The sequence below is a fragment of the Pinus tabuliformis genome, chromosome 1_2, assembly GCF_031772625.1.
Source record: "Pinus tabuliformis cultivar Carrire ecotype Pingquan chromosome 1_2, CPIR1, whole genome shotgun sequence".
Taxonomy (NCBI): domain Eukaryota; kingdom Viridiplantae; phylum Streptophyta; class Pinopsida; order Pinales; family Pinaceae; genus Pinus; species Pinus tabuliformis.
The window spans coordinates 531,072,201-531,085,021 of NC_142298.1; the positions used below are offsets into that span (position 1 = coordinate 531,072,201).

Consider the following 12,821-nt stretch of genomic DNA (forward strand, 5'->3'; position numbering starts at 1 on the left):
GTTTTTACTGCATAAATCAAAAGCACACCCATTTTTACATCTTGAGTTTCAACCATGATTCTACATATGCTCTATGCGTTCATTGCTAATAAAACTAACAAGTTTAGATCTATATGCAAATTCTAAATATAAATTTATTTTCATAATTTAATTTTTTTTAATTTTTTACATATATTAAATTTATAAAAAAAAACATAGGTATTTTCTTTTAGCAATAACTTTTTTGATTGTTGACTTATTTTGAAATCCAAAAAAAACTAGCATTAGAATAGATGAAGACCTACTCAGTTAAAACAAAAACATGAATATGTTAAGACTCTTAAAGCAAGGCCTAATGGTTGAACTCATCATTTTAAACATGAATATGTTAAGACTCTTAAAGCAAGGCCTAATGGTTGAACTCATCATTTTAAGGCTTCATTGTGTTTCATAATATATATATATATATATATATATATATATATAATCAACATTAAAAAATATGGGAAAATAATGATAGACAAAATCCATCTATTATCTACAAATATACAAATTTGTTTTAAAAAATCTCATCAATTACATAACAAACCTAAAGCTTAACAAAAATATATGCATTATATTTTAAAGAAAAAAGAAAAACACACACATATATATAATCAACATTAAAAAAATATGGAAAAATAATGATACACAAAATCTATCTATTGAGTACAAATGTACAATTTTTTTTTTTTAAATTTCATCATTTACATACCAAACCCAAAACTTAACACAAATATATGCATTACGTTTTAGATAAAAAAAAATGCATACCAATATTAATAAAACACAAATTTTTTTAATATTATATATGCTTCATCCTTTTACACCATCTCCTAAAGAGTTGTAAAATTACATCTAATATTTAAAAAGTACATCTAATAATTCTGTTAGGGCTCATATTTTTGTTGCTCATATTTCTGTTTCTCACATTTCCCATGCAACTAATCTGTTTCTCGCATTTCCGTTGCAACTAATGTGCCATGTTTCTCACATTTCCGTTGCAACTAATGTGCCATGCGTCATAATTGGTAGTACTCATATATATATATTGATTTTTTTACCAGTAAAAATTGATAAATGTTTTAAATTATCTCTAATTTATTAGCTATTTAATTTATATAACTAAGTTAACCAATAACAATTTAATTAAAAAAAAATAACCATTTTTAAATGAAGTTATAATCTAAATATTGAATTGCCCAAACGACCAAAAGTGGTCAGAATTCAGGCAAAAAAATTTCAAAAAACCTTGTAGAACCAGTGTTTGAATCGTGTTTTTGATGGTGGAAATGGGCTCAGCACCATCAAAAACGTCTAGGACACCTAAAATTTTAAAGTTTAGTAACTATAACTTGGATTTAAATCCTTGCCAGATTTTCTCTAAATATGACCGGAATTTCCATAACTTTCCAAGCAACTCCTCCGCCTTATTAGACTACGCGCCAAATATCAGTGGCTACCAAGGGCAGGTGTTAATGAGAGTGAAACGCAACCCAAAAAACAACGAAACAAACAGTTTGCATGTCTTTTTCAACACCAGTCATATCAATACAGGTGTGCAAAGGCATCTCCTATCTATAGACTCGGATGAAGAATATGGCATCACCAATCCTCGTATATCAATTCAGATGTCTAACAGCCCACTCACCTCCACAAAAGAAGGCACCATAATGAAGCAAATTAATGAAGAACCAGAAGCACGGCAAGGGGCGACACCAAAAAGAAAACTGTCCACGAAACTGGAACAAATGTTTCACCGAGCCGTTCCGTGCCCAAGCGATATTTACCTCAGCAATGGGCTTTGCCAAGAAATGCTAGACCTCCGGATGAAAAAAATATATTTCAACTCTTATTAATCGAAGGAAGAGAAAGTTGCATCCTAAAAATGAACACAAGGCAACTGAATAATATACAATACATTTAATGAAATCCAAAGGGGGTATATAGCAACACCGAAATAAGCATGGATGAAATTATGTCTGAGTCGCTGAGCAACTTGTACCATTGAAATAGTGAAGCATGCATCCCATATATTCTTCGCTTAAGCATCTGTATTGACCAGCTGGCTTATATTTTTTTGTACCACAGTTTTCACTCAAGCTGTGGGCACATTTTTTTAATGGGAGTCGAAACCACTAAAATTGACTTCTGCTGGAAAAAAGTGATGAAGGTTTTCTTTTCATTTAGAACAATTTCAGAGCTTAGAAACAACAAAACAAAGATGTCAGATACGCGCTGAAAAAAAAAAATCCATATATCTCGATCCCACACCCAGCGAGACAAGCCTAACCCTATCATTAATAGCAGAAAACTATCTTCATCCATATTACCCAATTCCACACAAGTCTACCACCATAAACCCTTGCCTCCTGGCATTTTTGTCGACAAACACTACCACCTAGTGGTGGATCTCTCGAACATTCTGTGCTGAGAGTTTTTACTCTGTATTATTCTTCACCATTCGTGAACTTACTGTTCAAACATTATACCTCTGTCACCACATTATCAATGTATCCACACAGTGTACAATTCAAGCAATTCAGAGGTTATACCTTGCAGTTGCATGGCGGGTTTAAATCTACCAATAGTATTTTTTTTTGAAAAGAAATCAGCATCTCTTTAGCTAGAGAGTTAAAGTGAGGTTGCTGGTACCAGGCCCGCCCAAATTACAAAGCTCAAAGCCAATATAACAATATTTATATAAACACAAAACCATTACAACAATATTTATTAAAATATTATAGCAAATATATCACTAATAAAAATTTGAACTAGGTAAGAAAATTAACAGCCCTTCTGCCCAATCACCCCAGATAACCCCAATTGCCAAATCTACCAACAATCTATATGAAAATGCTAACAATAGATAAATGATTACCAAGCCAATGTTATCATAATATTTAGAGACAGTGATCTAAAATTGCAGACAAGCCCAGAAATTTACATTTAAGGCACATATAAATGCATCAAGCCAAGTTGCCAAATCTACCAACAATCTATATGAAAATGCTAACAATAGATAAATGATTACCAAGCCAATGTTATCATAATATTTAGAGACAGTGATCTAAAATTGCAGACAAGCCCAGACATTTACATTTAAGGCACATATAAATGCATCAAGCCAAGTTGCCAAATCTACCAACAATCTATATGAAAATGCTAACAATAGATAAATGACTACCAAGCCAATATTATCATAATATTTAGAGACAGTGATCTAAAATTGCAGACAAGCCCAGAAATTTACATTTAAGGCACATATAAATGCATCAAGCCAAGTTGCCAAATCTACCAACAATCTATATGAAAATGCTAACAATAGATAAATGATTACCAAGCCAATGTTATCATAATATTTAGAGACAGTGATCTAAAATTGCAGACAAGCCCAGAAATTTACATTTAAGGCACATATAAATGCATCAAGCCAAGTCCAGAGCGATACGAGTAAACTGACATGTTGAATAATAACAATCTCTATTTGCTCTTTCATGGATCAGCTACAACACTGACTGTCAGACAACATTCCTTTTTTCTTCTCCGCTCTCTTTTACAGACCACAGTGGAAATGTAGATGTGTTTGTAAACAGCAATCAATAAAAGAGCAGTGAAAATTATTCTGCTGTTAGCTTTCCATTGGCCATGGAAACACATGAAATGGATATGTTTAAATTCTAACAACGGGTTTGCATTTACAATTTTACCATCTTTTTGCTGCATATTCTTCGTACTATTGCTCAGTTTTACGATTTTCAAAATATGCTTGCATGTAGGGTAGGAATTTAAAATTTGAAACACCCATTAATATGGATAGTTTTTGCAATTCTAGTGTTTGTTTTAATCATTTTAAGAAAGAATCTTGTTTTAATCATTTTAAGAAAGAATTTTGAAGGGCAGGAAAAATTTTGCTGTATTTGATAGGCAAATCACCTGCAATTCAAATTCCAACCCTGCTTGCATGTATGAAAAATGGTGATTTTTATCTTGATTGCAGATTTCCAAATTTCCTGTAAATTTGATGTACAATGGTGATTTTTATCTTGATTGCAGATTTCCAAATTTTCTGTAAATTTGATGTAGATGAATAAAGTCTATTTGAATTTACTCCTATCCATCTAATTTTCCAGAATATTTTAAAATCTACAACCCACTTAAATTCAGCTATAAAAAGCTCCACAGCAAATCAATTAGTGATGTGCAGGCTGGCGGAAATTTTGAATCACTAGAAATGCCATAAATTCCATTTAAGTATATTGAATTTACCATCTCTTGCGTATGCTAATCAAGTCAATTCTAGCTATGCATAAGTAAATTCAGGCTTGCACTTTATTCCTTTGAAGCACTATTACTGACGCCATTCTCTAAAACAGTGTTAGGACGACTGCACATTGTTAACAGAGACAGAAAAAGGACGCAACATATGTATCTAAAAAAACACAACAAAAGAAGAATACATGGACGAACGCATAGACCCCCATTGATACCTTCAACGATGCTGACCAAACCTGCAACATGCAGTGCAAATGTTGAATCACCATTACTCTGCAGGCTGCCACAAAAGTCAATTTCAGTCCTCTCATTCCATGACAGTACAGCGTGCCAACTTTAGAGATAGAAAACTTTATGGACCATGCCGGAGAAAGGAGGACTCCTAATAAGATCTTACTCTACAACTAGATTAAGCTCTCATGCAGATTTCAAATGATTAAAGAGGCCAATGTAAATCTTGGTGGATTCACAAACCTAGAAGATTAGGATCTGCATAAGGAAGCGAATGAATTTTTCTTTTGCCACCCACAGATAAATGCACTAAAGCATGCTGTTTTAAAGGAATCTCAGGATCCTACAAGACAAACAAATCAAATCTAACAGGACTAAGATCATCATTTACTTGAAACTAAAAAAAACTTTCTGGGATCTAAAAAGGAAAAATTACGGCTTTAATAGATCTACGGAAAACATTGTGTGGAATTTTTATTTCGAAATGGCTTAAACAGATATAAAATCGGCCTGCTCGTAGGCTTTAGATCCATGCTGGAATATCCTCAAACACTGGTAAGAAACAATATCTTTAATGCTTGGAATAGTCATCTAGGGTTTTAACATTTTCTAGCATTTTCAGAGCTTAAGAATCCATGGCCATGGTAAGATGAATGATTCTGGAATTGTTATCGGTACTCATGTTTAAAAAGATTAATCTGACGAAAATAGAAACTGGGGACTTACCTGGGCGCATCCGCCCTTCACGTGGTGTCCCTCGCGGGCGACCTCCGTCTCAAGACGCAGGTTTTGTGCATCGACGAGTTCAAGGGACGGCCACACTTCCATCAAAACTTAAGCGATGACACCATCTCAAGCAGAACACAACGTCCATGAATTTGAAGCGGTGTTTCTAGACTCAAGAAAGATAAGCAAGGGTATGCTAATGACAATCTACAGATGACAGGATACGCAAAGAAATCGCTGGTGCCTCTCTGGCTCTTGCCTTTGGCAGTGAGGCAAGAATGCCCGTTCCTGCTTTTCAGATGCCCATGCTGCCCGCAGCCCCAGTACAGCCCTGTGCAAGGACAGGGGATGCATTTTCCTCGTATTTGCAGGTTATTGTCGCTTCGATTACCCTGACCTTTAATTTAGGGTTTTCTGGCGAAAACACTGGAAATGACAACTAAAAATAGATTCGATTTTCCCTTTGCTCGTGCGGGTCTTCAGAAGCTGCAGAAGCGAAATTGGTGTCTTTCCTTTTCTTAAGAAATCCCCTGCAGTACCAGGAGGCCCAGATGGAGATCCAAATCAACTGTTGCTGTCACCACCAGAAAGGGCAGAACCAGGAATAAGAATGGTATTGGTAAACTGATTTACCTGGGCATTAACCTCTACTTGGGTACCGAAAATTTCAACTGGTCTGTTCAAATTATTGTTACTTGCATGCAATTGCTTCTTGCTTTACAATCCAGTCAAGCTCTTTGTAATCGTCCCGTTAGCCCATTGTGATTCAGCTTTAGTATAGTCAAGGAACTCAAATTCCCAACAGCAAAGATCTTGGGTATATGGATATACGGAGACATTTCCATCTGCCCCCAAATCTAATCTCAGTCCACCCACCGCAGGTATTGTTCCCTGACCATGACCTCATTGGTATAAGGATACCCTGTGAAAACCTAACCCAACAGAGCACTTATCTCTGCAGGATAAGATTCCTTTGATAAAAAGCCCTGTCGAAGGACCTCTGCATCAGCTGTGCTGCTCTGAAAGAGATTAATGGCTTCCAGGTTGTGAAGCACGGATCTCTTAGAAATCGATATGTACCCCAAAAACAATGCGCATTTAATACTCCTATTAATGGAATACATACCAGCGAATCTAAACTAACTTCAATTCCAAGGATTTATATCCGAACAACCACAATAAAACCCTTCCGATTCGCCGCTTACCTCCAGAAGGTGTATAAATCATATCTCAGGAAAGGGTTACCCACCTTTCGGAAACGGCTTTTACGATCATCTGAAACTGCTATCTGGCACGGAAAGTCAGACAAGCGTTCTCAACCCTTCGTACGCCTTTCTTTCAACCTCATCTGTTCTGTCAGACACGGTCCCACGCTCCATAAAGGTCGGGGGCTGAGAGCATGCATCAGACCGTCGGATAAACAACACACTCAAACCATCGGCGGAGAACTGCGATTTACACTGCTAAATTGAAAGTTTTTTAATTCAAATGCCCTAAATCTGTCTGAATACTCAAAATTACATGTTGTGAGCAGGGATCAAAATTGAACACGTGAGAGCCCTTCAAAGGGTCTCTGGGAAGTAAGAAGAAAATTTTACCAGTCAAAAAAAATTTAAAAATTGATTTTTGTCATTTAAAAAAAAATTGGAATAATATCTTAAAATTTTTTAAGAAGTGCTGTCAAATTGTCAATTTTTTTTTAAATTTCATTTTTCCTGAAATTAGAATTTTAGGAATGAAAAAATTAGAATTTTAGGAATGTTGAATTTGTAAATTTCTTTTCATGTTAAAACTAAAGTCCCATTTTAGAAACTCCCATTTGAAAAACAACAGTTTCCTTTTGAGTTGTTTTTTCTAATTGTGCATATGATGCAAGTTCTTATTACGCCGTAAGGCGTTTCCCTCTGAAATCAACTCCCCTCTCTGCTTACCTGTCATCGTGTAAGCCACACGATTATATGTTAGACGATTGCAACAATTTCAGCCGTTGATCGTTGATTCAAAAGGGTTGCCCAAACGGTTTGGGCGTTTCATTTGGCGGATCGAATAGTTTCATCAGGGCAGCTGAACCGGGCTCTCTAGTGCTACATGCGTCCCACTAACCCTGTTGGCGGGGTTTTCTTGTACTGTCTATGGGTGGAGTTGATTGATCCCAAGGCTGTACTGAGCAGGCAGCACATTCTCACAAATCCCACATTCTCACAAATCCCGGTGTTCTCAAATCCATCGTTGAGAAAGCGGACATGAGAGAAAGCGATACCGTCCTGGAAATCGGCCCGGGTACTGGAAATCTAACCCTAGAGTTGCTACAGGCCGCCCACAGAGTCATCGCAGTCGAGATCGATCCCTGGATGATCGAAGTAGTTCACAAACGCATAAAGGGGACCGAAATGGCTCAGAGATTGGAGGTGAGTTCCAATTTCCTTTGCATCTTGTTTTTACATTCATTCACCTTATTTACCTCATTAACAATATGTCAATTCCACATGGATTGTGACTCTTCATGCCCACCCCAAGTTTCAAATCCTCAGAGACATGTTTTCCCTTCATGAGCTGTTGCTTCTATGCACCTGTGTAAGCAGCGGCTCAGGCTCCGGCTCCATGTGGATGGGGCAAGGTGTAGGTCTTCTGCCACAATCACTGAGACATATGTTTTCGAATATCTGTTGTCAGCCTGCTATAGTTCGTTGTGATATTCACATAATGGAAATGGGCATGCTTTCTGCATGACCTGACTTCAGTTCATCGTGATAATCCCATAATGGAGAAGGGTGCGCTCGCTGCATTTGTAAACTGGAAACATCAACCAAAAAAAAATCCTACATTGACAACAATACTGAAGAAGGTTTATTTGTGAAATACCACATACATTAAAACTTTTTCAAATCTTTGCCAATCTGAAAACTGGGTTTAGGGTGAATTTCTCATGCCTATGCGATGAAAACTGGCTATGGGGTGAAGTCCTCATGCTTATGTGATAGCAGCCTTCTTTTCTTCAGTTACTACCTTTCTCCAATCTAATGATGCTTAGAAGTACATGTGTGCTTTGGGAAGCCATAATCTTGTAACGTACTGCACTTTCTGTCTGGCAATGAAAAATGCCAATTTTGGCAATAAAACACTTCTTCTTTTTGCAAATTTGATGTTGCAGATGGATTCCCTACCCCCTTATGTCCAATTGGGCACCTCAGTATTAAATTTATGCAATTCAAACCTGTAATTCCAAGATTCTGGCAAAATTTCTGCCAGATTTACAAGGAAAATGCACTGGAAAGAGATTCTGTTTACTGCAAGGTTAGCCTAAGCTATGTGCTTTGCAGGTTCCCTTGTGATGTCTTCGTAATTGTCTCTTGCAATTCCTTTTTTGTTCCTTGTGATTGCTGTCTTTGGTGATACCTTATTAATTTTTGGGATTACGATAAATCAAAGTTGCTCTTCTCTAATATGACTATCTCCTTTTTCTTTTCTGTTATGGACAGTTGGTGCGAGGGGACATACTACGAACAGACTTGCCAACTTTTGACATATGTGTAGCCAATATACCTTACCAGATATCATCTCCGCTCATCTTCAAGCTTTTGTCCACCATGCCCAAGTTTCGAAGTGCCACCCTCATGCTTCAGAAGGAATTTGGCCACCACCTCGTGGCAAAGCCTGGTGATTCCCTTTTCAATCGCCTGGCTGTCAATGTGGATCTTCTGGCGAGTACCAAGCTCCTTATGGATGTGAGCAAGAGGCATTTTACGCCATGCCCTAAAGTGGATTCCTCTGTTGTGAGAATCGAACCAAGGGCATGGCCTCCTCCAGTCGACTTGAGTGAATGGAATAGATTCACTCTGATGTGTTTCACCAGAAAGAATAAGACTCTCGGTGCAATCTTCCTGTTCATCAATTTTAATCTTGAAGGCATATATCCCTGCTATTGTTTATTTGCTCCCCAAGATTATCTTCTTTAAAGGCATTTAGAGCATGGATGGCAGCAATTTCTCAACAAACAGTATAGGTACATTTGCATTGTATGAGCAAATGGAGGAATTTTTCCTTTTTAGTTAAAAGGACGAATCATCTTCGGTTTTTCTTTGCAAGCAATACTTTAAGCAGACAGGCGTTTCAATATGAATTAGTTATGTTTTTTCGATCTCTTCATATTTATTTTCTTCAACATGTTTGAAACCTTTTCTTTTGGGAACTATTGTTTTTGAAAATATTTTACCTTGAATCAATTCGTCTCAGCATGCATTCAAGTTAGTTAGAATGGAATCACATAGGTTTCAGCAGTTTAGCCTAGTCGGTTGTCTCATTAGTCAGGACTTATGAGATGTATGTTAAAAGACTGAACCCTGCTTATTTTAAGGTGAATTTGTGCTGAAAACAGTTTTCAATACTCACGGATCAGACCTTGATCCGAAGAAACTTGTGGGTTAATGGAAACTCATGATCACAGATATAACTGAAAAAGGGAAAAGGAAACCCTCCTATTGAACGATTTCCTCTGCGAAGTTTTTCTCAAGCTCTTGTCAAATACAAGGCAAACTCTTACATTCCAGCTTAACAGAGTTCTTCGCAGAACTGAGGTTTTAAACATTTTGTTCGTAACTGACAGGAAAAATATCTTGAAGATGGATCACTTTCAGCTGCATAATTTTTTTAGTGTCTTGTACTCTAAAGTTGGAGTACGAGGGAAAATATTCCTTGCTCATTAAATAAAGCCTCATCTGTGACTCCGTCGGTAACAACCACTCTTTAGAAGGTAGGCCCCGATATAAATACCAACATTTTGAAAGAGAGTCTAAAATCCTGAAAGGCTCTAAAGGATCATAGTGTACAACGGTGACTTCCCCACAAAGATTAGTCTTGCACATTACACAAGACTTGATCGAAGGATTTTCTGCGTAATGAAAAAGGCAATATGGGAGATTCCAATCACGTTCCAAGGCATTTTTTAAAATGTGGATGTGACAAAAGGTTCTTGTGGAACGTGTTGTTTGTATATTTTAACACACTAACACTTTACAACAATGAACTAACAATATTGATGATGAAAATAGCAATAGGGAAGATTTATCTGCATAATGAAAAAGACAATATGGGAGATTCCAATCATGTTCCAAGGCATTTTTTAAAATGTGGACGTGACAAAAGGTTGTTGTGGAAGGTGTTGTTTGTATATGGGAAATTTCTTGATCATTGTGTATAATCCTAATGTTGATAGATATGTCTACTAAGTGGTTCCAGTTAATGGGGCATTGATTTGAGTGGTCAATATATTTTTATTATTTATCAAAGTAATCTTGTGTTGTATTTGTGTTCTTCAATTTATGCCTTACGGCGTTTCCTTTGCAACATCTGATGCAAATGCTAGTTAATTATTATGTCACAATTACCTTTTGATACCATTACATTTGGCAGTTGTTCCCATTTCAAAAACAACAGTTTCTTTTCGAGTTGTTTTTTTTAATTGTGCATATGATAGAAGTTCTTATTAATTATTATGTCACAACTACCCCTTGATACCATTACATTTGGTAGTTTCAATTGAGAGCGACTAGATGTCAATATGGGCCATGTATTAGGTCTGTAATTTCACTGGGTTGTGCTTGAAGGTTGCCTAAAGCAAGGTTTGATGACGATTTAAGTTGGAGAGGAGCATAGATTCATCATTCAGCAAACGACTTTCAAGCAAGGTTTAAGCACGATTTATGCTTGGAGAGGAGCGCATTCAACAAGCTTCCTAACATACTGGATTTGATTTGTTTGCGGATTCCCAATTCCTGGTATGTTTTCATATTAAAAAAGGAGATACCAAAAACATATACACATTTGTACATTCGTTTGTTGAATCCTAAACCTGTTTAGAATTTTACTAAATTTTTTCGTTCATGCAATAAACTTAAATTTGATTGAGCTACTTGTATATTGGCTTGAACGTTTTGGTCACAAAAATTTCCTACAAAATTAATCCTTATCTAAACTGGAGCAGGAATATAGGTCTCCTTTTTATCCATTAATGGTAAATGCATTCGATATATTAGTTGTGGCTCATATCAGACCTGCCTTATATACAACATCCATGGGGTTGTTGTTCCACCATTTTCCTGTGGCTCATATCAGACCTGCCTTATATACAACATCCATGGGGTTGTTGTTCCACCATTTTCTTGTGAAAAAATAAAAAGAAATTTGAAAATAATTTACTGTTGTCAATTGAATTGCTCTTTTTTTTTATGCTTTTCATTATAGAAGTGCTACCTGAATATGTGCCCTTCTAAATGAAATTAAGACCTGCCCTTCAAATTTGATCACTGGTTGTGAGTGCTGGGTAACCAGCGCCCGCAGAGAATATTACAACATTCACATATCTAGATCAGGTATTTTCAGGGTTTCTATATACAGATTTAAGGTTTCCATATCCAGATTTATTGAGATTGATTCTAAACACCAAAATTATTATTGAGATTTAAGGTTTCCATATCCAGATTTATTGAGATTGAGATTTAAATTTCTATACTAAAATTATTTATAACCCAATTCCAAACATCAAAATTCCAAAAACCAAATTACAATTTAACCTTCACCCTACCCATACCAATTAACTTAACATGGATGGCGCAGCACCTATTAGGCATCTAGGATTTTGTTTGACAAGAGAGATCCAATGCATGTCTCCAGTTTTTTGGGTTTTTATCAGTATTTTACAGACCATACAAAATTTAAACGTAAGAGAAGGGAAAAAAGAAATCATAATTTAACGTGCACACGTTTAATTTAGCTATAATAAATTTTAATCACCGATTGTAAATATGTAGGTTCAATCGGATTGGTTATCAAAAAAACAATAATATTGTTTATAGGAGTTGTCTCTGTTCTCAATAATTTCTGTTTTCAGGTTGTGTTATTAGTTGCCACCAAATTGTTACTAAAACAAAATTTCAAGCTCTTCTACTTATTGATTTAACTATATTTAATTTTGTTGACACCTAACCCGAAACGGATGAGGTGAAGCTGGACAGTCATCTAGAAGATGAACTGATCCGTTTTGTATATGTATAAATAACAATTGTCTAATGAATAAAATCATCAGTTCTGTCTTGCGCTCATTAATTGCTGGAGTTACCCTGGCCTGACATGGTATCAGAGCCCAGGTCCCAGTCCCTAAAATAGTGTAACTCCTCTGCCAGGTTTCTGCTGTCTCATGAAACCTCTGTCCTGAGAGACTGCGCATCCGTTTTCTCTGAGAGACTGCGCATTTTTTTGCCCGAATTTGCTGCCCCTCTCTGCGCTGCCTCTGACTGCCAGAGACTGCGCATTATTTTTTATAACGTTTGCCTACCCCTCTCTGCGCTGCCCCTCTCTCCGTTTTGGCTGTAATTGTTATCAATCCTCCGATTTGCCTCTTATTCTTTTGTTTCTGATACAATTTTTTGTAATTCCCCCCTGGCGTGAAAGAAAACAGTATTGAAGCCTGCCTGTGCGGAGCGTTGCATGATATCTGAGATATCTTTGTCGCTTTTGAATTCATACCGAGATACCCAAATGGCCCTGAGCTGATCTCCGTATCTGAGATTTGGCAA

General features: G+C 36.5%; 2 protein-coding genes across 2 annotated transcripts; one reads left to right on the forward strand and one right to left on the reverse strand.

The window, feature by feature from the left end:
- Positions 1-3,983: 3,983 nt before the first annotated feature.
- LOC149206676 (uncharacterized) lies at positions 3,984-6,530 on the reverse strand. Its single transcript, XM_089395523.1, has 3 exons — positions 5,251-6,530; positions 4,768-4,867; positions 3,984-4,573 (listed from the first exon to the last, which is right to left on the reverse strand). Exons 1-3 carry the CDS (start codon positions 5,350-5,352, stop codon positions 4,416-4,418), a joined length of 360 nt encoding a protein of 119 aa, XP_089251649.1. The 5' UTR covers positions 5,353-6,530; the 3' UTR covers positions 3,984-4,415.
- Positions 5,529-9,232, forward strand: LOC149206677 (ribosomal RNA small subunit methyltransferase, mitochondrial-like). Its single transcript, XM_089397774.1, has 4 exons — positions 5,529-5,621; positions 5,774-5,869; positions 7,422-7,658; positions 8,730-9,232. Exons 1-4 carry the CDS (start codon positions 5,529-5,531, stop codon positions 9,204-9,206), a joined length of 903 nt encoding a protein of 300 aa, XP_089253900.1. The 3' UTR covers positions 9,207-9,232.
- Positions 9,233-12,821: the final 3,589 nt, after the last annotated feature.